This window comes from Callithrix jacchus, chromosome 4 (assembly GCF_049354715.1).
Source record: "Callithrix jacchus isolate 240 chromosome 4, calJac240_pri, whole genome shotgun sequence".
NCBI lineage: Eukaryota > Metazoa > Chordata > Mammalia > Primates > Cebidae > Callithrix > Callithrix jacchus.
Window position 1 is genome coordinate 76489283 of NC_133505.1, and position 27577 is coordinate 76516859.

General features: G+C 37.0%; 2 protein-coding genes across 2 annotated transcripts in view; one reads left to right on the forward strand and one right to left on the reverse strand.

The window, feature by feature from the left end:
- Nucleotides 1-26904, reverse strand: LOC100896436 (putative uncharacterized protein encoded by LINC00472). The gene is given in 4 exon segments (XM_017971213.4): nucleotides 1-2895; nucleotides 9467-22626; nucleotides 26134-26234; nucleotides 26237-26904. Coding segments are annotated over 3 exon segments (435 nt in total). The 5' UTR covers nucleotides 26481-26904; the 3' UTR covers nucleotides 1-2895; nucleotides 9467-22536.
- The window catches only part of LOC144582162 (uncharacterized), a 31454-nt gene continuing 30321 nt past the window's right edge, over nucleotides 26445-27577 (forward strand). Inside the window, exon 1 of the mRNA XM_078369512.1 lies at nucleotides 26445-27175. Coding sequence (XP_078225638.1) covers nucleotides 26980-27175 — 196 coding nt within the window. The 5' untranslated portion in view covers nucleotides 26445-26979. The remainder of the gene's footprint in view (nucleotides 27176-27577) is intronic.

The window sequence follows — 27577 nt, forward strand, 5'->3', positions numbered from 1 at the left end:
TTCTCATTGTTTTCTCTTTTTATTGCAGTGTTTTAGTCTTCAAGGATATTTTTCTCATCACTGTTCATCGAAATTAATTTCTTCTTCAAAGGTCAGACATAAAAGTGAAGAGATTATAAGAGCATATATATATATATATATTTTGCTATAGTTTTAAGGCATATAGATGTAATTGATAATTAGAATAACACAATTGGGTTAATGTAACATCTACTGTGCAAACAGCTCAAATTTATAAGTAACAAACTAGCCATCTATGGGAGGTCCATATGGAAATCAGGGATGTAAAGAAAGTATATGAAACTGAATTTATATCTGTACACATCTACTCATACAGATACCTGTTTCCTGTACTTATTCCCTGAATTTCTATCTGTACACATCTACTCATACAGATACGTATATCATACAGACAGCTGTTTCCTGTGCTTATTCTATGGTTCCCTTATGTTTAGACCTTTTAATATAATTTAATTGGTTAAATTAACACTTCACTAGGATTTGCCTTTTAGAAGTTATGTACAGTCACCCCAAAGCCACAGACCTCTTTTTTTAATTGGCACATATTCAAATAATGCCTAGCAAATATTTTGTTTTCCTTTTGTTAACACATGGCAGAAATGTCTGTGGAAAAATCTAAACCTTCTTTCAATGGAGGAGAAGAGATAATTAGGTATTTGGAGAGAGGGGCATTCTGTGCGTAACAAAGCACAGAGTTTCATAACTCCTAGGCAATGAGACTTGTGCAGTTAGTCCCAATCAGGAGTTACTTCCTTTCCACCAAAAAGTGCCTTGATATAATCCCACCCACCACCACTGAAAGGGGCAGATCCCACAGAGCACAGCCCAGGAGAGGTCAGCTTCCTGCACACCAGATACAGAGTGCAGACTGGTGGCACCAGAATGAGGAGGGATTTCTTGGTGGCGCATGGGGAGCTGACATTTTTTAGAGTGCACTAGAGGAAAACAATCAGAGAAATAGTTCTAAAAAATTAAATGTTCAAGCCTGAATTTAGAGCAATAGATTGAGATTTAAAAATCTTCAAACTTATATTACAAGAGCTGACCAGGAAGCTCCAAGAATGACAGAAGTGGAACAAAGAAACATCATGAAGGAAGAGAAAAGCCACGTCTCACTCAATGCCCTCAGCCTCAATTGTCTATGAGTTTGGTGAAGTTCTCTACTTGGAAGACAAAAAGTTATGCTGTTTATAACTTGATAAAAAATAATTTTGTTTTAAAAAACCCTTTTAGAAAATTAGGAATAGTTCCTATCTAGCATTCCTCATAATACTTGCTGAAGAAGACAGCTGTGATATAGAAAAATAACATCCTTTTATAGCTACCTTTGTCAAAATAGCTTCTCACTTTGCAGGCCCAGTCTGACCCAAACCTCAGAATCTCCTGGACTAAGAACAACTCAGGCCATTGTGATTTAGAAGTATCTCAGTACTAGTGAAGACACCAGGAAGGCCAGGAGACAATGGCAGCATTAGAAGGTCCTGGTTGAACAGAATATATAATTTCATTTAACAGCTGCTGAAGCTCATTACACTGGCATGAATGATTCTTTACAACCACAAAAAGAAAGAAAAACAGACAGCAGCCTATTTACAGATGCAGTGAGAGCTGTCCCTTGCTTTCCAGCTTTCAAGGGAAGCAAAACATGTCTGCATAATAACTTTAACCTATAATTCAACGCTATTTAAAAGTGTAGCTTGCCATAAGCTTACAGAGATATTTTTATACAACATTTTCAAAACCTCCACAGTCTCCCAGCAGTTTCTGACTGAATTGCTTCCAGGCTTGCTGTTACCTGCTGAGGGGCCTATCAGGCAGCAATCTAGCCAGCACAGGCAATCTCTGTGGCACATACCCTCCCTGCACTCAAACGTCTCTCCAAACATACTTTGTACTTCTTCTTGTTTTCAACCTGAGGAAAGTACAGCTTAAATGCCAGAACACAACTTTTCTAGCTTAGTGTTCTTTCTTTTGTGATCTTCAGCACCTTTTTCTTTACTTTACCTTCTCTACTACTTACTGAGTAACCTTGAGCAAGTCACTTAGCCTTTCTATACCTTAATTACCTCACAGGTAAAGTTATGAATGTACCTACCTCACAGAGCTATTGTGAGGATTAAATTATGACTAACACAAGTAAAGCACCTAGAATAGTTCCTGGCACATAACACAAATTCATAAAATGCCATTCAGAATTTCATTATTACTAGTACTACTTAGGACGTCATGCACTATTACTACTGATTTCACACATACATCCTTTATTCCACCTGAAGAAAAATTGCTTAAAGGTAAGTACTGGCATCCAGAGGGAGTAAGGTGCATATTAGTACCCTTCCTTGCCCTCCTCCCTCTTCCTACCCCTTCCCAACTCTTCACCAGCATCCCAAACACACACATTGAGGAGTACTACTATGATGGGTCAGGTTTACAGACTTTTTTTTTGGCCAGTGAGCTGAGCTAAAGGTTCAAGGACACATAGACGTGGTCATTATGCCATCTGCACAGACTTCCACGGGGACGTTCCTCCTCCCAAAAGTAAGCAGAAAGTTGTGTTCTGGAACAGGTCCCAACTTTTACTTCTCTTCCATCTTCTCTTCTTCTTCAACATATGCCATAAAAAGAACTGCCCAATATAGGGCTTTAGGTTACGGGAGCATGAAATAAATAATTCCAGTGTGACTCATTAGCATTCTATCGTGGGATCGGAGCAGATATCCTATTTAGTAATAAGATGTTCTCCTGTTGTCTTTTCCTCTCCTTAGCATGTGTTTCCTGTGGACCCTTTTCCGAGAGGGGCCGCTGATTGTAGGTAATGCTGGGGCTGTGTTCCACATACCATCATTTGCACTCTTATGAGCACCACAGGGTTATCTGCACCACAGAAATCAAGTTTTCAACTTTGCATCTTTCAGCACCTAACATTCACCATTCTTTATACAAACAGGCATTCAATATTTATTGAAGTAAGCAGTTGTTCACCTTTTTATTTATTTATTTATTTTTGAGAGACGGTCTCACTCTGTTGCCCAGGCTAGAGACCTTTTTATTTTTTAAATGTTACTAACATTCTGGTAGGGTCAGTCACAATGATAGAGGTCCTATTATTTAATTAAACTAAATTAAAAATTTAAAGACTATTTCATAATAACAAATACTAGTCTAATGCCTACTAGTAAATTTCAAATCTGTCACTATGACTGACAAGACCTTACATTATTACCTGGCCTTTGCTGACCTCTGACTCTGTTTCTCTGATTTTTGTACCAGAATACTTCATAATTTTTACTTGATCTAACACTTCTGGTCCCTCTGTTCTTGCCCTTGCTGTTCCCTCTGCCTGGAATGTTTCTCCCCCAAAATTGCATTGGTGGGCTCCTCCTCACAACTTCTGTCTCAGGACAAAGAAGGAGCCCACAGCATGAAGACGAGGGAATGAGGGAATTCTTCCCCTAAGAAAATGACAATTAGATTGAGACCTAAAGTATGAATGTGCATATGTGTGTATGTGCATGCATGGGTGTATGTGTTTGGGGGTAGAGGTGAGTATAACAAGAGCATTCAATCTATGCAGAGGGAAGAGATAAGGCAAAGATTTTTTTGAGACATGAAGGAAGAGAACAAGGTTGTCTGAACAACTGAAAGTCAGTGGTCAGTGTGGCTGGCGCTTAGAAAGCTGAAGGACAGCAGTAGGTGGGGCATAAATCAGATCACAAAGACCTCTTTAGAAGAAGCTCTACGAGAGGGCAGCACTTACACATTAGCCCTAAAGTTACATCTTAAACTAAGATACAGATTAATCATTATTCATAAGAAAAAAAAATAGTCCTGCTTTCATTAGTATTCTCTTATTTTTGTCTAATGTAGAAAATCAACAGTGCTAGAAAAGTATTAGTCATCCTAGGACTTAAAATTTCCTTCAGCAAAAGAGAGCTACCACATCCTGAGATTCAGGGGATGGGACTGCTCTTACAAGCCACTGCAAGTTTGTTTTCTAACTCTAAACATAACCCTAACTTCTCTAGCACTAGTCTTACTGTTGTCTCAAGTGGTAAACTGAATGAAAGTAGTTTTAATTAGCTGTAAGCATATCACACATATTCAGTAAGAATTACATGTGTACCAACAACCTGAATAGATTCTATTGTATACAAAAGGAACAGAGAAATTACATTTCAGTAAATTGCATTTTGATGAACTGAATTTTACTGTTTAAGTAGTCTTAAAATTTTAGAATTTCTAATAACTCATGATGATTTATGTTTTATTACAGAGATTTTAGGTCAAATTATAAGAAATCAATAAAATCAAACCAGAAACTAAAGTTAAAGTATAGAAAGGTTAGATAATTATTTCAATGAACATTATTGCTTTTATGAATTAACAGTATGTGGATTTCCTAATTTCTTACTCAGTATCTGACTATCTAAATTTATTTTAAGCCAAATATAGATTCATTGGGGTACAAGAGTAGAATGAGAATTGTAGAAAGACAACTATAGAGCTGATATGGCCAAGAAAGCCACTGAAAGCACATAAAAAAGAACAAATGTTTGAAAATTAAATTTTCTAGATGGGGAGTCCATAGTTTAAAGATTGTAATTCTAAAGATAATTTTAATCTAACATGATTAAAGAGTAATTAATTTAGCAAAATCACTTATTTAATATGCACTTAGATCTATTGAGAATGAAACATGAACACTCAAAGTTGAATGCTTGAATTTGCAAATTTTACCAATTATCTGATTCATTTCTGCATGGCTATGCTCAGTGCAAATAAATCTTCACTTAACTAGGGCAACAATGTTTTTATTGCGCTAACATTACACATCTTAAGAATAAATATATTTCTACTGTCTATAGGAATTATGACTGCAAATGCTATTTTATGGCATTGAGGTATTTATTTACATATGTAACTACATGCATTTCTTTAGCTTTTACATAAATTTTCCTTCATTGACAGGTTATTGGTATAAGCATTTGATCTTTTCAAGAGTTTACTAAAAAAATACCAAATTCCAAAATTCAGAAATGGTAGTCAGGTTTTACAAGGAAACACACTAATAACAACCTGATGATATATTACCATACTGTATAATATTTTGTAATTTCTAACATACTTTCCAATAAGTTATTTTGCATCCTGAAATCTCATGTTTTCATTTTCAAAATGAGAGTTGTGGAAAGATTCTCATATTACTAAAAGTTGTGAAAGCACCCGATGGAGCTCCTTCATTAATTTCTCTAACCATTCAGGGCACTGAAGTCTGTGGGGACAGTAAGTTCACATTTGGTGTTTGTGCTAAATGAATCCCCAACCTACTTTGTTTCAATTTGCATCAAAAAGCCTCTACCCTGAAAGTACTGCATTATTAAGGTTATATAATAATGAAGTATACAAATTAGGAAAGGCGGATTTAGCATCACTTGCTTGGCAACATTAACTTGCCCATCACATTCACATTGAGATTTTAGAAGAGTACATTAGCAAGAAATACTTCTCTGTGCATTACAATAGAAGTCTATTAAAGAATATTTGATTCATTGACTATTATTTATAATAATAAACACATTCAGAGGATACTTTTTTGCATTTTATTTATGGGTTTTTTGCCATTAGGAGGTGTAAAAATGAGGAGGAAAAATAATAATCATAAAAACCCTCAATCTCAAATGATTTAACAGTTTAGTTCTGTATTTGTTTGCAGTGCACACAAACAACTATAGTACACACTAGCAAATATATCTTTCATATATATACAGAATACTTTTTCTGATATAGAACCACATGAAGAAAGTCTTCTATATTATTTTAGTGAGACTGTTAAGATGGTTCATTAAGAACCACCTTTAAAATTTCAGTAAGGTGTTTCCAAAATTAAACAATTAACTTCCACTCTTCTGATACAGAAAAAACTTTCAATTAGTGTTATTACGCTACCAAAAATTGATATCAGTCAGGAAAGACTGTTTTCCCCTTCAATGGTAATATTTAACTGAAAGTTTAGTGAAAGAAAACAGAGCAATTCTGACAGGAATCTGGATAGAAATGGGTTTCTCAGCTCTAGGTACTAATTCTGATGCAGTACTGCATTCAAATGCATTTCCCTTGACTCCACAGTCCTCAGGTCTGGTTTTAGTTATTTTGTAGTAAAAAAAAGCCTTCATATATGTGTAATATTTATAGATAGCATCATTGTAAAATGGAGTACAACTTCAAATCAGAGTTCAAGGTCAGGAAAAATAAGTATCACTTAAATGACCACTGACACTTTTAGAAGCTTTTAACTTCCTTTAGAAAGCTCCCTTTCAGGCATGTGCCAATTTTAATTTTGGCAAATCATGAATAAAAACTAAATGTATAATAGTTTTCATGATTACTCAGTGGGGTGCTATTTTTTAAACATTACTAACTTTACAGCAACACTCACATTACATTTAACTAACACACATTTTGAGTGTTTTATTTTCCGTAAATGACCTAATACAGTCCATTTTAAGAATTTTATGCTTTAGTTTACAGATATTTTATTATGCTGATGTATGAAATTTTAAAAATTGACAAAAAAATTTATGTTAAATATTAGTTTATCTTGCCTAAGTGTATGCACGGTAACTTTGTCCACATAGTGGTAGAAGTATAATACTGTAAACTCCAGAAGTTGTTTTTTTGTAAAATAAAAAATTGCATCCAGATCTTATTTCAATTATAAATAACACAAAGTTGATGTTATTTTATTTATCTTTATATATTTATTTTGAGACAGTGGTCTCACTCTGTCGTCTAGGCTGGAGACCATCTCAGCTCACCAAAACCTCTGCCTCCTAGGTTCAAGCAATTCTTGTGACTCAGCCACCCAAGTAGCTGGGATTACAGGCGCCTACCACCACGCCCAACTAATTTTTGTATTTTTAGTGGAGACAGGGTTTTACCATGTTGGCCAGGTTGGTCTCGAACTCCTGACTTCTTGTGATCCACCCACTATGTTGGGATTACAGTGGTGAGCCATTGCACCTGGACTCTTGACCTTATTTTAAAATAGTATTTCACACATTACTGTGAAAATGTGGGGCACAAAACATAACAAATACTAGGTATTAATTTCAAAACTACCCAGAATGGCTTATGGAGGTTTGTATTTGTTGATTTAAAAATATTGTAAAATGTTGTAATTTTTACAAATTAAAAAGTTCCCATAACTAATTATTTACATGAAGAAAACGACCAGATACAAGTGGAAAACGGAAAATTTAGAGGGCAGTAAGATAAGAGAGAAGATATAAAAACAGGAAGAGAAACTAAAGAAAGTAAAGATCAAAGATTTAGGAAAAGTTTAACCATTTCTCCATACCTATAGTCACATAGTCATTTACCCAGGAAATACAGTTGGGTGCTCCCAGAAAAACAGCTGAGTTATTTGCTCTAGGTGTTTTCAGTTTACCAATTAAAATAGGCCACATACTCAGTTCCAGACCCAGGGCCTGGAAAAGGCCCCCCTTCAGTGGCATTTGATGACCCTCCTATGGCCCAGTAGGGCTAATTGAAGTTTTCACTTGATAGCTTTATGTATGAGGGAAACTTAAAGACATTTCTAACACATACTTCTCTCCATCTCAGGTATTAGAACACATGCCTAATATTTCAAATAGTGGTATGGTCATACTGTTTTAGTATCACTTCTTTATTATTATCACCAATGGGTATTAAACAGGGAAAAGAAGCTCTAACTTTTACATCAATGAAAACATTATACATTACAAAATACTGTGTTTAGAGGACAAAAGATGTCACCTTCATATCTTTTTAAAGTGTCTAATTTCTATTTAAGTGTATACTTAATATTTCTATCTCTATTATAAATGTAAATAATTCTATTTATACAAATGTATACAAAATAAATGTATACAAATGTATACATCTGTATAAATGTATCAAATTTATGTAGAAATGTATATAATTGTATAAATTTATCAAAGAAATAGCAAGGTATTCAGTTTTAGTAAACAAGATATTTCTATTTAAGTGTATAATATTAAACAAATCTGCCGTAAGAAAAATATGCACTCACAAAAAAGGCAAATTAGAAATTGTCCTTCACAGAAATCCACTACAGGATTCTGAATCTTAACATTGTCTTCATGTATTTAGGATAGAATTTGATGCATTTATTATTTTTAAGAGATATGAGTTATTATATAAAGCTAAAAATCCAACCAAATGGAAATGGTATCCACAAATTCCTAAAATACTATTCTAATCATCTGAAACAAGAATAAGTTTTTCAAATAAGAGTCAATTGAATCAATAGTTGTTTATTCTAGATATTTTATTGAGAGCTGCTACTTTATTAAAGACTAAGCCTATAAGGAAATAAAAGGGGTTTAATCCAAGTAATGTGAAAGTGAACTAATTCTTCATCTTACTTTCTTTTTACCCCACATAATTTTGATTTCATTAATGGATTTTGTGTGTGTGAGTGTGTGTGTGTGTGTGTGTGTGTGTGTGTGAATGGCTCTAAAAAACACCTATTTTGAAACTGCGGAAAGGGAAGGACAAAACAAATCACTTCATAAATTTGTGAAATACTGCCCTACTATACTTTTAAAAAATAATAAAAATACTATAACATTTCTTCACTTCTCTCATGAATACTTTATTTTTGATATTGCAAATTCTATACATACACAGATGTATAGAACTCAATGCCCTGCTGAAGCCCTCTAAAAATGTACAGAGATGGTTTTAAAGTCATTTAATTTATACTATCTTAATCCAAGCTTTGTAAAAATGTATCTAAGAGATAGCAAGGTATTCAGTATTAATAAACAAGATAGTGCTCCTAAAGTAGTCCCTGAAGTCCAAGGCAGTAGGCAGCTGCAAACATCCGACTGAAAGCCCATCTATGGCTTCACAGCTTCCAGTCGAGGATGTTTACAGTTGCTCACTGTCAACAGCAATATACCTTCTTTAGCTTTCTGTGGGGTTAACCTGAAGAAGTAATCCAAGCTAGCGTTTGTAAGATGCAAAAAACAATTCTCTAAATTACTGAAGTTTCATTCAAACAGCAATACTCTAGAAAAATGTTTCAAATTCAAAACCAACAAGACTCATGGATGTCTATTATTCATCAACCAAGTTTCTAATTTCTATAAAAGTGTTGTGATATTCTAAGACAACATATGTCAATGGTTTCGTCCATTACTGTTAGCCACAAGAAGTAAATAGGCAAGTGGCCAGGTTACTTAATATGACTTCAACATGCAAAAGTGACCAAACACAGAAACTAAATTATCTTAACAGCATAAAGTATACATTTAACATTAAATACTGCAGTTAAGTAAACTTAGACTACCAGTGAAAATATAAACGGTCTACTTGGAAAGTGATAAACTCTGACAAAAAAAAAAAAAAAGAAAGAAAAAGAAAAAAAAAAACTTACGTGCTGCTTTCATAGATCTCTTTTGCTCAAAAGTCTGCTCCCAGAGAGGACTTGTACAGTCAGCTGATTTTTGAAGGAGTAAGCAACAATCAGGAGAAAAACAGAAAAGAATAACGAGGTATAACACAGGCATGTATCAGTTTGTGGATCAAAGTTTTCCACTGGAAAAACACAGAACCTATCACTCATAACAGTGACGCACATTAACTCCAAATTTGAATGTTTTGAATTCCACTCCCATTCTCTTATGAAAATAAATGAGAAAAACTGAAGGTTAAGCTCTATCAGTCACTACTTTCCTGAAGTAATTTAAAACCATTCTGAGTCTAGTAAAAGATTAAGTTGATACAGAAAAGTGGGTGTGCCTTTCCCTGAGATTTGTTTTTAGATGAAGTTACCATAAGGTTCTAAAATTGCATAAGTCTTAGTAGTTGTGATACCAAACCTGAAACAAAAATAAAATCCACACAAAAAGCATCATGTTTACTGAAACTTAACAAATATAAAGAAGTCCATAAATTACTTTTTCAAAGCAAAGGTAACTCTATTCCAATAAGGTTAAAAAAGTTAATCTTTGAGTCAGCAGGTGAAAACAAGCTGAATTATGTTGTGGCCTTTTTCTTTATTAACTAAGGACTTTGAACTATTAAAACTTCCTAGGGAACCAGTTTTCTCAATGGGTCAAGTCACATAGGGGAACAAAGCAAACTTTATCAGTGCTGTGCAATTCCACATTCCAGAAATTCTTAGTACTTGGCATTCATATACCACTGCTGACTAGAGCTTGGGTCAATCCACCACTCAGCTGTGGCTACCAACCTTGTGAACTTCTCACCAAGATACCCACTTCTTTTAAGTTAGCCACAACTAGACAGGCAGAGTACTCTTTAATTAAAATAGATAAATACCAAGGCTTACACCCTGGTGGGACATTGTATATCAGTGACTTTATACAAAAAGAAAATATTTTACTACCATAAATTTTTCTCAAAGTGACAGGTCCCCCCTTCTTGCCTTGAAATCTTATCACTTTTAAATAACTGTAAAGTTAACATGTAAAACAGTGACAAGTAAATACTAAGCAAACAACCTCAATAACGAATAATTCCCTGTGGAGACAACAAACTTTAACCTAACTTCAAAACAGCCTTTTGCTCAGAACTTCATAAATAAACACCAAAAGTTCTCCAAACAAAATAATTAAAGACCATAAGATCTTAGTTTTAAGAGTTCATAAATAAAAAGGCATTTTATTGCCTAAATGTATATGGGCTCCTCTTTTAGCAAGATAGGAGCTAAGTGAAATCTATGTGACAGCTAAAGCAGGTTTGTTCCAATAGGATGCCAAACAATTTTGCCAGTTTAACTGAGACTCCGTATTACTTAAACTATCTGCTCATTTCTTTGGTTACTGAGCAATATAGGTTCCACTTGGATTGGCAATTTTCCTAGTGAGAAGGTGGCAATATCATGACCAGGATAGCTTTTTCTAACCCCACACACCTTGACTGCCTCTGCCATAGCCACAGGGCAATTCTTATTCAGTTGATGGGGAGGCTGCTGGGTATGTGAATTTTGCAAAAGCTATCAAACGATTTTGCTACACCTTCAAGACAGTGAACCACTGATCTAGAAGTACTGAGCTAAGTAAGTTTGTTTAAGACTAAAAATATCTTGCTGTGACCAGTAAATCCATTTAAAAATCGTGAATTAAAAACAAATACGACAGAATAAGAACTAATTGTGTTCTATACATCAGACCCTGATTTGTCTTATACAACCCTAGGTATGCTTATAAAAAACAATGTACCTACTTTAAAACCATAAGTGCAGGCTTTAGTCCTGTTAGACAAGGTCTCTAAAGCCTTCCCACCTTAAATCACAAATCTGGATGTCTGTACCCTGGACAGGCTTTATTATCTTGCTCGCATCCGTTTTAAGTGCTTTAAGGATTAATTCTTTCTGGTGGAGCATCTAGGAGCAGCCCATATAAAGTGTAAAAAAATTGCTTTAGCTACCCTGAACCATTCAATCTTGAACCCTCTCAACTGATTTTATTATCATTTTTATATTTACAAACTTTTATACTATTTTCCCTAAGATATGCATAACTAAAAATAAACTAAAGCCATCCAAGCTGTCCCCCTCTATTTATATAACCAATTATCTGGATTTTAAGATATTGGAATTCTTAAACTGAATAGCCCATACTTGAATTTTAAGATTTTTGGCACTTATCAGCAAGTGGCAGAGGTTACCACTTCTCACTCACTCACTCAATCTAATCCTATTTAATCTACCTGATCTATCTATCTAATCTATCCATTTATCCATCCATCCTGGGACTCTCCTTTGGCCATGGAAATGCAAAAGTGCCTGTAAGTGACCCTGACTCTTAGAGAACAATGCTTCTCTCTCCTCTTCCACCCTTTTCCTCTCACGTCCATCTAACATTTTCATCTTCTATCCTTGGAGTGTTTGCAGTGGAACTCTAAGAATGAATGTGTTCCATGTCAGCACTGGACTCAGTGCCCAGGCTCTATATCCTTCCATCCTCCATCTCTTTGGGGGCTCTTAGTGTCCAGGGTAGCTGCAGTAATAGTTTTGGCATTCATCCTCTGTCCTGTTCCTCTGGAAAAACACACATAAAGACAAAAAAAATCCAAGTGGTCTTTGATTTCTTTCCTAGAAAGCATACATAGAACTGATCTGAAATAGAAGTGACCTAAATGTACAAACAAAATTCTGCCTTTTAAAATGAATCTTTACCTTCTCTGATTCATACTTTTAAACATGGCCCACATGCTTTTTAGTCTAATTCAAGGGTTTCTAATTCATTATATTTCCTGCTAATGATAATGATGAACCTTTCCTTGAATTTCTTTATAAGTAATACAAATACAGATCTACTTACTACTTGCCTCATGAAAGTGGACGAAGCCTGTAGGAATTTACTGGGAGTGATTTCCTATGGATTGTGCAAATGTGAAAGATTGTTAAGGAATTCAAATTCTAGGAAGCAAAGTATTATCTTGGATAGTATAGAGCTTACAGTTATAAGGAATAAAAACGCTAGAAATGAATATAGCTTAAATGTTTGCTGATAAAATGCTAATGAAAAATAAATTTAGAATTAAGCAAAAGTGTATGTACTCAAGTTTAAAGCCTTAATTTTAATACAGCCTCAACTAGGTATTTGTTGTATGATAAACAATGTCTATACATGATCTCATTTCATCCTTGCCACAGCAAGATTCAGCATGTATAATCGTTACCCTCACAGATAAGGACAACAGGCTTCAAGAGCTGAAATAATATCCATTACTCGCTTTTCTATTCTGATTTTCTTTTTAATTGTAAGCTTTTCTGAATCATTTGTGGAGTACTGGAGGGTGTGTGTTTCAATAAATATGAAATAGTTAATCATAGTTCAATGAAAATTGTATTTTCTTTTTAAATTGGGCATAAAAAGTTAATAAATGAAAATTTTTTGAGAACAGAACAAATATTGAGATCCTTTGGTGATGAAATAATTCATTCAGTGACATTCATTCATCCTGCATATATTGACTTGCCAAACTCTCCTCTAAGGTAATACTGATTTACTATCTATGCCGGGGCTCCCCAGAAAGGAGTTCTCAAAGCTTGTCAAATAGCTTTTATAGTTGTAGCTACCCTACTTTGTTCCTCCTGCACTGGAACACCCATCTGGCTGGAGCCTCTCCTTCCTACTTTGGCTGGCATTCTTGCAAGGGAGGGGGATTCCAGAGGGTCAGGGCATCCCAGCCCCCAGGCTAATAGGGGACTTTTCACCCCGATCCCATCCTGCTCCCTCCCTTCCTTCAGGCAAGTCACTGTCAGCAGTTCCCTGGCACTTCCCTCAGACCACCTGCTGGCTCAGTTCACTCCTCCCCAAGTGCGAATGCTCCAGGAGACTCCTCTCAGGAAAGGCAACCCTAGCCAAGAAATGTCTTTCTATTGAAATAGGTCTTATTTCTAAAGGGACATTAGGTAGATTTAAGATGAATTTCACTCTAATAATTACATGGCTAAATTTAGAATTCAAATAGCTTTTAAAAAAAATCAAAGCTGTAAGATTAAATTATCTACACAATAAAAACTGAACACAATAAAGTGTAAAGAGAAATTATTTCAGAGGAATATAATTCTATAATAGAAACTGCATTTTAAAATATGCATATTTTGTTCATAAATTTCACTATTAAAAAACACCCATTTCTAATTTAGGTCAACTGTATATAGTTGATATTTCCATCAATATTTTAAGAACTTAAGTGATTTTGGTGACCTTAAAGAAACACTAGAAAGTAATCTGGTACTCATTTATTATTTTACATTTTAGAAAGCATTTCTAAAGCCGAGGTTAGTTTAGAGTATTTTATTAATCATTTTGTGTAAAACAACAATAATCACCACAAAAAAGCTAGATTTCTGACATAGTTAGAAACTAACCCATTCTGAAATTATATAATCATTAGAACAAGTTTACAAAGCTATGCAATGACAAGAAACATTAGATATCCCATCAACTTAAAGAAAAGCCAAGAAAGAAACTGATATAATCATTACCATGTTAAAAATTCATGAATTTTTTCTATTTTTCTGTATTTTACAAATTTTGTTTAATATTAACACTTTAATACAAATTGCTTTAGAAACAACTGACCCATTTCAGACATAAGAAATAATGTATTTCATATCTCAAGAGTAATGTAGGCAGATCTACAAGATCCTTCTTATGAACAGTTCTCTATCTAGGTAATCGTTGGAAGGAGAGAAGACTCCATACACCTCTTCCCTGAAGGCTATGATTCTGTGTCAATCACAATTGTATCTACTGGAACACCCCAAAATGTGCCTTGTATACAGTAGATGTTCAGTATATACTGGCTAATTTTTAAGATGTTAATGAGAAGATTCTTTTTTTTTTTTTTTTTTTGAGACAGAGTCTCTGTTGCTAGGAAGGCATGCAGTGGTGCGGGTCACTGCAATCTCCACCTCCTGGGTTCAAGTGATTCTCCTGCCTCAGCCTCCAGAGTAGCTGGGATTACAGGTAGGCACCACCACGCCCAGTTATTTATTTATTTATTTATTTTTTGTATTTTTAGTAGAGATGGGGTTTCATCATGTTGGCCAGGATGGCCTCAATCTCTTGACCTCATGATCCACCTGCCTCAGCCTCCCAAAGAGCTGGGATAACAGGCGTGAGCCACTGCACATGGCTGATGAGAAGATTCTTAAACACACCTTACTTATATATTTATCCAGCATCCTTCTTTTGAAAAACGTAAAATCTCACAGCGCTTTAAAAAGTACTGTTTTACCCTTTAAAACGTGATGGAATTGAGACAACACTTAATAATTGGTACAGGTTAGAGCCCTAACATGAAGAGGTTCCCCACCCATCCTGTGGTCTATGAGAACTGTCCAGAGACCAGCCGATGTTTTTGCCAAGGCGGGAAGACACATAGCATCAGACCATTTTGATAGTGACCAGCACAGACAGGTCTCTTAGGCTTGCAGTCTGTTCTCTTTCTGAATGGAAACAAGGATACCCACACCTCACAGACCTCTTCTGAGAAGTGACTGACGTAAGGCACAAGAAAGTATCACATATATATTCATAATTTTTCCTTATTATGACTCTGATTATGAATACATTAGGGCAAATTAAACAGAACAGTGTTTACTAATGGAAGCAAACTATTAAAATGTTATTTGGGCTTTTAAACTAGCTAAATGATCTCATTTCACCTCACTAGACATCTGTTTCCTCAACTGTAATAAGACGCTTAATCAGATTCTCTCTATAATCCTTTCAGCTATAAAATTCTATGACTTAAATTCCTTCATTGCTTGAATTTATGTCGTAGAGTGGAAACTGGAGAAAGGGAGGGATGAAGAACTTTTTTTTAAGTTTAACATACATGAATCATGAAAACAGACTTCCCTTATCTAGTGTGATTTTTTCTAATACAAAGAACCACCAATTATCCTGAATTCATTCAACATCACTTCCCACACCCACACATTTTTAAAAATAGCAAGACTACAAAATAGTTTCAGAGTATATTTACAGACACAGTAGTCAGTAACTGGCTTATGAAGCTTTCTATAGAAGAACTTTTCTCCAATATTGTTTGGCATGGGAATTGGTTTGCAAGCAGCAAAATAAAAGAGATTCATATACCTTTTACCCATGGCAAACAGTGACACAGCATACAGAAAACAGGGTTATGAAATTCCTTAGAACAGGGTGCAGTGGCTCACACCTATAATTCCAGCACTTTAGGAAGCCTAGGAAAGACTGCTTGAGCCCAGAAGTGAGACCCCATCTCTACAGAAATAAAAATAACACTAGCCTAGCATGGTGGCATATGCCTGTAGCCCCAGATACTCAGGAGGCTGAGGCAGGAGGATCACTTGAACCTGGAAGGTTGAGGCTGCAAAGAGCCCTGTTCATGCCACTGAACTGCAGCTTGAGCAACAGAGATACCCTGGCTCAAAAAAATCTTAAGAGTCCAAGATTTAAATCAGGTTAACAGATCTTTATGTCACTGCACAAGAGAATGGGCAGCTGATACAGTTTGGCTATGTCCCTACCCAAATCTCACCTTGAATTATAATAATCAACACATGTTAAGGGTGGGGCCAGGTGGAAATAACTGAATCACAGGGCAGTTTCCCCCATACTGTTCTCACAGTAGTGAGTAAGTCTCATGAGATCTGATGGTTTTATAAGTAGGAGTTCCCTTGCACAAACTTCTTGCCTGCCACCATGTAAGATGTCCCTTGCTCTTCCGCCATGCTTGTGAGGCCTCTTCAGCCATGTGGAACTGTGGCTCAATTAAACCTCTTTCCTTTATAAATTGCCCAGTAGTGCATATGTCTTTATTAGCAGCATGAGAACAGACTAATACAGCAACTTAACTTGAAACAGCTCTCTGTATCTCAAAAAATCAAAGATACTTTCAGTAGATTTTTACTGCAAGTTAACGTTTGATTTAAACTGTTGTGGGCTAACAGAACCTCAGTGGCTCACATAAAGATTTTCTAGACTTTCAACAAAATAACTGCAAACTTCTAAAATAAATATCATACTTCTATTCAAAGAATAGTTATTAAAAAAAACTCATGTTATGATTGCATTCTACTGTATTCACCTAATTAATATATAGTCACAGCAGGTTTGTGCTAAATTTGAACCACTAGGGATAACTGATGATGAAAATACAGTATGACTGGCCCTAATTTTATTTGTAGAGTTAAGCATTAAGAGTAGAGTTTTTTAAAAAAGCTCAGGTCAACCAAACAGGGCAGCCACAGAAGCAACGGCAATGAGCCACCAACTCCTGTTTTGCTTCTCTTGTCTCTACAGATGAAGAGTCTGAGAAAGCATGGGATAGTTTCCATTTGCTTCAAGGCCCAGGTTCCCTTTCTCCCTAACTCTAGAAAACCTTGGTGTGGCAGCAATCTAGGATAAACAAATGGGGAGAGCGGTGTAAAAAATTAAAATTTCCATGATTATAGGAAAGCATGAACAAGTGGGAAAAATTGATAAATGAAAAAAAAAATGAGAAAAAAACTCCTTTTCCTGCTATCTCCACGTTTTACTGGTGATTCCTCACATGTTTGAACAGCAGTTATTGCCATGCATTGATCAAGAAAAACATCTTTACTTTGTTTCACAGATAGAAACCTAACCAAACCTGCTAAGATCATACTTCTCTGTGTGACAAATGAACAACTATTTAAAAATAAATAAATTTCTTCAAATCTAGATTTTTACCATCTAGCAATTTTTTTCTTTTTTGAGACAGACTCTCACTCTGGACCAGGCTGGAGTGCAGTGGCACAATCTTGGCTCACTGCAACCTCTGCCTCTTGGGTTCAAGCGATTCTCGTGCCTCAGCCTCCTGAGTAGCTGCGACTATAGGTGTACGCCACTACAGCCAGCTGTTTAAACTTAGTGTTTTTCATAAAAGCTAATGAATAATCTACCTTTTCTACAGAAAACAGGATAAAAAGAGAGCTTAAGGTTTACAAATAAGATTGACCATATTCTTTGAATTTTCTGGAAGACTTACAATTTCCATTATTTTGTCCCAATGTAATAACAAAACAGTAGGAAATACTTTCTGACTGTGATCCAAGAAAAGTCATTATAGATGATTTGAGAAGCATCAAAAAAATCCTAAATTCCCCAAAGAATTCTTATTCTGACTTTAGTTTTACATTCTACGGAACAATGCCACACTTCCATTTTACCAAAATTATCTATTAAGAAAAGAGAACTTATAGGCAAATGTACTTTATATTAACTTCAAAAAATGTAATTAATGAAACAAATTACTCTAGAGTTTCTGAAACATTAATTTTTTAAAAATCACCACATTGGTTAGGATTCTAAGGTATGCAAGTCTTACTTATATTCTTATTTTTTCCTTCTTTCTAATGCTAGTATTAAAATTGCCTCTGGTATTTTCTAAATGTGCTCAGAAGTCATAGGGCTCTGATAGTTTTTTAACTAATAAACATAGCAATAGAGTACCTGCAGTTCTGCTAACAATATTGTTTATAAGTCCAATCCACAAAGGCAACAGAGAAAAACATCCAGTATAAACAAACATTACTTAGATACCAGTGGCATCTTAAAGCAGCACACCCAAGTCTCAAAATGCAAAAGGGAGAAATTTTCTACTCCCACGATGCCAGGCACCACTCCCTGGTAAGGCATATGTCAGGTAAAAGACAGTGACATTGCCTCTGTTACTGTGAAGCTGGGGAGGAGGTGTGGGTGTGAAGCAAATCAGTAATTCTCTATCTTCATTTTTTCACTTTTTCCCCTCATTATATCTCTTCTTTTCCACAATGTCTCTCCTTTTTCCATATTTCTTACTTTTAGCTCCTCTCCCATTTTCTTCCATCCCCGATTCCAACAATAAGATAGCTTTGTCTTTTAATTCTGTTGCTTAACATCAATCTCTAAATTTTATACAACATACATTCATAAACACTACTGGATAATATTTTCAAAAGAATATACAGAGGACAAAGTGGGGGATGAAGTGAGATGAGGTTAAAGCTAAGAAAAAAATTATCCACTGTTATTTGCAATGCCTAACCTTCTAGCTGAGAGAGAAGTTAAACACTCCAAAAAAGCAGCAGTCAGCCAAGAAATGCTAGGAAAAGGTATGACATAAAGGTTCATGTAGCCCTATGAGAATCACATGAGCTAGTATAGCCACCTCACCAGGCCGAACAGGCAGCTGAAACCTGAGGAAACCTCCTCTTTCTAAGTTTGCCCTTTACTTCTAGAGCTCAGAGGCTTAAAATTGAGGAATGAGCACATGTTGCTCTTTAAGACTAGGGCCAGCTGAGTCCCTGATCCTTTCCAAGTAGACACATCTTCCCAAACTCTTGCACATACACACATACTTCTGTTGCTTCTTAGCACTAATAAATTTTCCACTCTGCCTACACTTAATCACTCTCCCCTTCTTAAGGTCTTACCATCAAATAAAACTTTGTATCTTTTCTCAATTGTAAAACGAAGATAATTATAATTATGGAGTTAGGATTAAATATTCTAGTATTTATAAACTGTGTTAAGATATGAAACATGTATCAGTGTTTGGGACATTAAAATATTTGTTCAAATAAAATAAAAATAAAGTAAACATCTGTGAATATATATATCCAAATCCAAACAACAAGAAGTTTTTCACAATGGCAAAACAGACTTCAAACAGAAAAGAACACTGAATGTATTGAATTTGTCACTGTATCATCAATGCTATAGAATTACTAAGGACTGAGAAAGATTTCCTAAGAAACCAGGCTTTATCTCAAACTTCCATGTTTAGTCAACTTTGGTCCTGAAACACTAATTATTAGGAAGAAATACATCTATTTATTTTCTGAAACTACATTTTATAAAGTGGAAGTATGAGAGTCTACCCTTAAAATGGAACATCCTGTATCTGACTACTCAGCATTGCAGTCATTTGCATTCTTTGGGTATTATTATTTATATAACATTATTTAAGACATTTCACTGTATATTCTAAAAAAAAGAGTTTGAAGTGAAATGTTTAAGAGAAACAAACTTACTTTCATTTCAAGTCAGTACAACAATAAAATGAGAAGAAGAGCTAAGATGAAAACAGAAAAATAAAAAAGGGACAATATTGAAAGAGATGATGATGATAAGAATATAATGCCAGCTTCATGACAAAAATCTACCATGCTTATAATGTGTGACTAAGTAATTGATAAATGGCATCAAAACTTATTATAAACAGAGATCAGAGTGATCTTGAATATGGACCTACCTATCTGGGAAGTATAAAATTCATGAAAGTGAAAACTCTTCTTTAAACTTCAATTTTCCTATTTTAAAATTGCTTTTAAAGTATAAATGTTCTAAAAACATGTTTGGAGTCTCAAGATAAATTACCAAAAGTTAACAATTGTGTGTGTGTGTTTCTTCTATTAGAATTTAGCAAGAAGTTTAACTATTTTTTTCCTGGTTATTGAAATATAAACTGAAAAAATTTTAAATTGAAATGTCATCTTATAAACTTGTAAGACAGCTAACCATATAAAAAATTACTTCCCAAAGACTGATTTCACAAATTTAAGACCTAGAAAATTTTAAACATGTAAACACCTGTTCTCTCAGTTATAGTAATAAAGTGTTAAGATTTTAAAAATATATTTGACTTTTTAAAAATATTGTGTTTACAACAAAATTCTAGTCATAGCAATTCAAGGAATATACTTAGAGTTTTTATGAAAATAGATAATTAAATCCTTATTTAATAGGAAGTATTAGCACTGATATTTTTAATCCACGCAAATAGAATTTTAAAATTTCCAAAAGTTTCTGTTAAAGATGTACAGCTTTGAAGTGTTAAGCTTGTCTAAATTTTAGCATTGTAATTTAAAGAGTTCTAACTTCTGAAGGAAGGGGAGTGCACTTCATTTAGCCAAGAAATTTCCATTACTTCTAGATTAAGAAGCCACACCCCATACAACTACTGACAGGAAAACATTTTAATTCAAACCTCTAACACTACCCAGCCTGAAGCAAAGTTAAAAAAAAAAAAAAAAAAGGACACCAAAATACAAGCACAGCTCACATTTTCAAAGAAAGGAAACTCACTAAATAAGTAGCAATTATGCTGAAGAATTTATATGCTAAAGCACGAATGAATATAAAAATACCAGAGCAGTCAACCATAGCTTTAGCACTTTGAGTATGATTAACAGAATGAACTTTCAAAGGTCAATTAAACGTCAACACACTTTAAAGAGATATTCTTAAGTCTGGTCAATGTATAATAGCATCTCTTAATTCAGGGGTATCCTTCTAAGTTTAAGCATAATGTGCGTGAGATAAATGTACATATATATGCAGAATTATAACATGTCTCCAACCAGATTACTACAGAAACTCATATAGCATCTACCCTAGAGTTTTGACTATGTTAATATTCCCCAAATTATGAAATGATTAAAAGAAAAAATAAATATATTCTTATATAGCACTATCTATGAAGATAAAATGTTTATGACTAAGGTTTATTAAGAAGTTGATCCTATTTATTCAACAATACAAAATCATTCCCAAGAATAATGTTACATTGTCCACAATACATATTATCCAGATACCTAACTCATCCCCTACTAATGTTCCCTGAATTATTGTGGTTAAAGAGTTTGGAGAAAAGGAATATGGCATTTAAAAATTGCCAAGTTTAGCATCAGAAATTTCTGCAATAGTACAAAACAAGTCCTAAAGGCACTGAGTGCCCATCACTGATATTTCCATCCAAGAACTCGGTAAGATCTTCAATCCCATCCCACGTGAACTAGGCCAAATTGTCCAAGAGCCTCACAATGAGTAGAGACCACCAAGATTATCTGGCCCAATCCTTTCCACTTAACAGATCAGTAAATATAGACCCAGAGAGGTAAAGCAACCTGGTTTGGCTCACACAGCTCCTTAGCAGATGTCTAAAAGCTCAGTCCAGTGCTTTCTTCTCTACAGAAAATCCATCATATACTTTTTTTTTCCCCATTAGGACTTTAAGATCAGGTTATAATTGACCAAATAAGGGTGGCTACCATCAGAATTCAGAGAAAGCTGGGATCTTTAAGAAGCTAATGATCTGGGAAGGCTCCAAGGAGAAGCTAGAAATTGAAGAATGAGTAGAATCTGGGTGGTTTGAGAGGAGACATCATTAATGAGGGAAATATGGGCTAATGCATAGTGGTGAGCCTGCCATGTTCCTGAACTATGGAGACAATGTTTACAGGAAAATGAGGTTTTTAAGGCCACCTTATAAGCCAGACAGAAAAGGTCAACTTGATGAGGGAACAAACAGAAAGTGATTAGGGGACTTTCATTTTAGAAACCTGATGTGATAAACTCAGACTAGTCTAGCAAAAGGTGTGCAAGAATAGAGGTGGGGAGACAGAAAGACTTGAGGTGCTTCATAGGGGTCTGTTTAATAATATTAACACCTTATAGGGCTTTTGTGAGGAACAAGTGAGTTGATAGGAGAGAAAGTACTTGACAAGAATAAATGCCCTAGGAAGTAAAATTCTATTAAAAGTCTGTGGGTGGGAGCCTCTCTGACCAGATCTCTGTGTTTTGGTGACATACACTTATCTATAAATGCAAATTTGGAGATGAACTGTGGATCTCCTCCTATAAGATCATAGAATCTCTTCCCTTCAATATTTCTAAAAGCTAGATCCCAAGGGGGAGAGACAGCTGCCATCCTTAAGCCCCTCCAAGGCAATAGATCAGTAATGCTAAAATCCAAAACTAGGATTCTGTCTTTGAGGCAGACCCATAATCAGTGTTTCTCAAAGTGAGTCAAGAAAGTATATAATTAAGTGCTAAATAAGGTAGTGCCAAAAAGGAAGAGAGTAGAAGAGACAGCACCTGGGCCAAGAAGGTACATGATGAAAGTTATTAGCTGGCACTGTAGCACTGCAGTCCACATCCTTTCCTACCTTTTCCCTCTGCTCAACAACTATTTAGCAATGTGACCTTCCATAGAGCTACTTATCTCCTCCTGTGTTGTCTTCCTCTCTTTTCCTTCTTCTACAGCAACTCTCCAGGGCTACAAAAAAAATTTGAAAAAGTTACTATAATAAATTAAAAGCTACATATATTGAATATATACTGTGTGATTTATTAGCTGATTATAATTTAATTTATAATCTTATATAATTTACAAAACAACTCCTACATGGTAGTACTATTATCTTCATTTTTCAAGTAAGGAAACTGAAACTTAGAGAATCAAGGATGTAGATTAAAGCCACCCAAGGAGTAAATGGCAAAAGTAGGATTGCAATCATGATTGGCTGACTCCTCAACCTATGTTTTGAACTTCTCTTCTAAACAATTGCTGTCCCCCCTTTTTAACTGATAAGCTTGAAAATCCTCACTTATACACTGGGCATTTATAGATGGAGGTTAGGAGCCGTTATATGAATTTGTAGATTAAGTTTTGACAACCGAGAACAGAGGTGCCTGGACTTAACCACAGTTGCTTTCCAAGTTATTTGCTTTAGGACTAAAATTTTTTAAATGTGAGGCTTGAAGGATGTTGAGGGGACGGCCCTCCATCCAGCATTCTTGTCTGTTCTCTCTCAGGTCATCTGTCCCTTAGGGTCCATTCCCAATCATTTGCTTGAAAACTTTATCTCCCTAGTTGAAGAGAAGGCTGGGACTGCCACTCCCACAAATCACCAACAAGCTAGGGAGACTGGTGGGAGTATCCTACTAGTAGGTGAGGTCTGTGAACTGTGGTCTCTTGAGCCTTGCGTCTCAAAGCAGCTTTAACTCTGCTCATAGGTGGTACATTCTATGTTGATTTACCTGCAGAGGCGGTTTCAAGAGGGGTTTCCTGGCCACAGGGCCCAACTAAGAGGTAAGGCCAATGTGTCTAGTGCTAGAGGGGAAATGATCAGAGCAGTGAGCATCTGGGGGCCTTTTTAATGTTCCTAGAAGAAAGCAACATGGACGTTACAACTGTGGCAAAAAAACTCTAACACCAATTCTTAAAATTTAGTGTGATTAACTGTCACTTTTGAAGGAGCTCATTAACCCATTTATGCTGGAGGTTGGTTGCAAAATTTTTTGTGAAAAATCGGACCTTGGCGATGACCTTGAGCAGCAGGGTTTAAATAACTCCCAGAAGCTTAGCATTCCAATAATGGAACACTAGGTATAAATGGGTCTTACGAGTAGAAATTACAGGTTCGGTTTACAGACATTCTGATTATGTAAATGTGGGATGTGTCCAAGAGTTTGAAGTTTTCTAAGTACTACAGGTGATTCTGATACAGGAGATCTAAGGACTACACTCTCAGATACACTGCTGTGATCTCTTACAAGGCTGCCAAGCCAGCAAATCTGCACAGAGGAGAACCCATATTCTACCAAAACAGTTTGTTCAAATATCAATGCTAGGTTCTAAGTTGAGTGGTTACTTTGAAATAACTTTGGAAAGCCACTAGGCTTTCCAAAAGTTTCCAGGTTTACAAATGTTGAAGGGGTGCATTAGTATTTTCCTTATGTCACCAAATAGACCCTCCAAAGAATAATGGCATTTCTCACTGCAGTCCACATTCCACATTAGACCTCTTCTACACAAAGTGATTGTCTAGATTGAAGACCTTCTTGGCAAGATGCTACTTCCAGTGCTTAATTTACATTTGGTGAAAACACTGATGATAATTTTCCTCACTGCGGATTTAGTTGATTTCAAAAGGTACGCTTTCCTTCATGTAACTAAATTGAATGGTTTATTTCAAGCTATTCTAAAAATGAATTTAAAAACATCAGACAGCATTCAATTGAGATATTATGGTTACGATTGGGCCATTTAATTAGACATCCAATCACAATGCAAATAGCTACTGATTAAGAAATATACCTTTTCAAAGGTTTGTGTTCTTCAAACAAAACTAGGTCATAAAATGTATTACGTTAAATCAATACTGTTTATCTTTCTCTTAGGAAGCCTATCACTTGTCTTTGTCTCTTTCCAAATGTGTAGACCTGTTTTAAAGTATAAATGTTCAGGCTAGATACTGGAACTAAGCTCTGTTTTTCTGCCAGTTCCTTCTTTGATATCTTCTTTCTATTACAGCATGATCACCATTCTCTTTCACGAGGACAAGATGGACCTTAGTTATTCTTATCTGAGTATTTTATTCAGCAAATATTTGTTGAGTATATTTATGCACTTACTTTTGTAAAGAACTTTTTTTGCTATAAGAAAGCAAATGTCCAGTGGAGAAAATGTCCACTAAGAGAAAATGTCCAGTGGAGCACCTGACATCTAGAATTCACTCTCATGAAATGGTGAGAACACTTAAGGACTTTGTCATTTACAGAACAAAATAATTTCTCCTGTATACACTACTAAGTATACCTGGAGCATTTAAGATAATTTTGTTATGAAAAATGTCTGATTTTACTGTTTAGAGAAAAAATGCAGGTTATCATAACCAAAAGTTAACACACCATTTGTCTTGCAATACAACCTGTGATGACAGTATTTCAATATCATTGCCAGACTAAACCTTTAACATTAATTATTTATCAAAATTATACATGCCACTAACACATCTCAACAAAGAAGATTATGTAAGTAGCTGCCTTGGCGTCAGTAATACTGAACACAGTAGCTATTTTCAATCCTTCATTAAAATTAGATCAAGATGTACTTGCATTACGTGTTGCTGTTCCTGTAAGGAAGATTTACATTAGTTTAAGACTTACTTAGGGTGTAAGTGACATTTTCTTTTTCTTCTTTATCAGAAGAGTCCCCTCCTCCAGTGCCCACTGCCCCAACCCAAAAAAGTTTTCAGTAGAAAGAACACAGAAAACAAAAACACAAACACCTGCCCTGTTCTCTCTCTTATGCATAATAAATGCTTTGTTCTCCCCCTAAACTGGATCCAGCAGGGATCGCTGGGGGCACCTGCCACTTCACCCCTCAGGTTTGGCTCTCTGTCCCCTCCCTGGCCCCTACGATTTCAAATGGTGCAGCAAAATACAACAATCCTAAGGTTCGTAAAATAAGCAATGGGTAATTTATTTTTCAGTGAAGGAAAGCCTTTAAATGCTTTAAAACATCAGACTTAAAAGTTACTTCTGAGTAGGCTGAAATGTGACTCCGGACCCATTTAAACATATCCTGGCCTATCTCTTCATAACTGACGCACCGTGTTGAGGCCCTAGGAAAATCTCAAAAACGGAGATGCAGCCTACAAACTGGACGACACCATAGAGCATGTTGCTGTAGCCCCACAGATTACCCACGAGGAAATCTAAGTGGTTAAGTCACTTGTCCAAGGTCAAGCTGGGCCAGTCACTTCTAACCTTTCCATCTCCCACCCAGCCTCACACAGGCCCTCGGCAGCGCAGGCCCCCGAAGGGTTCCCACGGATACAGTTCCAAAGTCAGTGGCATGTCAGTGCCCTTCAAGCTACCGCACTTTTATTTGTTCTCCCCGTCAGCTCCAAAAAGTATTAAAGGCACTCTCCACGCCTTGTTCCCAAGCCCAGGTGCCCTAAACCGCTTGAGCCCACCGCGCCAAAAGCCGACTCACCCGCAGCCCGAGGTGCGGGAGCCCTCGGACGGACTCCGGCCCTCCCCGCAGTCCCCGCCGGCCGCGCTGCGGCCCCGACTGACGACGAGTCAAGAAAGTCACCGCGGTGACCGCGGACGCGAGGGACGGGCCGCGTTGCGCCGCCCCGCGGAGGCGCCGCAAACTTTTCCCCGCTCGCAAGTTGCCGGGCTCCGCGGCCGCGGACCGACTTCCTTCGCCCGCCGCCGAAGCGAGGGGGCGCCCCTACCCCGGGAGGGGGCTGGGCGAGCCGGGACACGGTCAAGTTGGGGTCGAGGGAGCGTGGGCGCCCTGCACTCTGGGGCACGCGGGGCCGAGCCCGGCCGCATTGTCTGCGCCGCCTCGGACCAAGCCCGGGCGGCGGTGGCACAGGCAGGCGCGGCTAGGAGTTGCAGTCCCGAATTTGCCGCCCCCTTTCGCCGCCGCCTCCCACCGCGTTCTTTGTGTGTCTCTCGCCGCCCTCCGGCAGCTACGCCGCTCGCCTGACAGCTGATGGGCTCACCGCGCCGGGTCCCGCGTCCTCTCGGCAGCCGCCGACGGAGCCCGGCCCGGCCGAAGGAGGAGGGGAGAAGAGGAGCGTTGACAGATGCTGTCTTGGAGCGGCGACCGCCGGGGGAAAAGCGTGGACTGCCTCAGTGAGACGCGGCTGGTCGGCAACCGGCCCCAGCCTCGCGTTCGCCTTAAAGATCCTATTGGCTAGGACACCTTCCCTCCGCAGCCGCCCGCGCAGCTCCGCTCCCGCGCCCTGCGCCCGGCTCCGCGGACTAGCGCGCCCGGTCAAGAATCCTGGGGAACCCGCTCCGCCCCCTGTTCCAGCGCCCTCCAATAATGTCGGCGTACAGAGGGCAGTTCCGTCCAATCAGGCGTCTGAAAGGCCAAGCAGTCCCCAGGAGTGTAGCCAATAAAAGGCGACTCCGGCAACACACCCGCCCTGATCCACTGGGAACAAACCGCCCTGAGCCCTGCGGTGGGACCGATCCTGGCTCCCAGATCAAGTCAAGTCCGGCCGCAGCTGTGTCACAAAGTGAGTCTCTGAAGACAGGTCCGGTGCTTAAATAACTATTATTCTAAAGAGTTGAAGATGGGAACTGTGGACTCACTAAAGCTTTGCTCTCGGGTTAAAACGCCTTTTCTGGCGAAAGTTTGTATATGAAAGAAAGCTGAACAAAAATGTTGTAGCGCTAAGTGAAGGCCTTTCCTTTTAGAACACTGCTTTGCAATGCTTAATCAGCCGGCGCTCAGGTTGATGCATTTAGATCCCGAGGGTTTGTGTTCCTAAGTTTGCCAGAATGTCAGGAATCTGAAACAGGCTAGTTTCTATCCTGCTTCAAAACACAGACTGTCACTAGCACTACCATGTTGTGTTGTGTGTTTTTTTTTTTTTCCATGAATGAAAATATAAGAGTTCGGTATGTAAATTATCTTT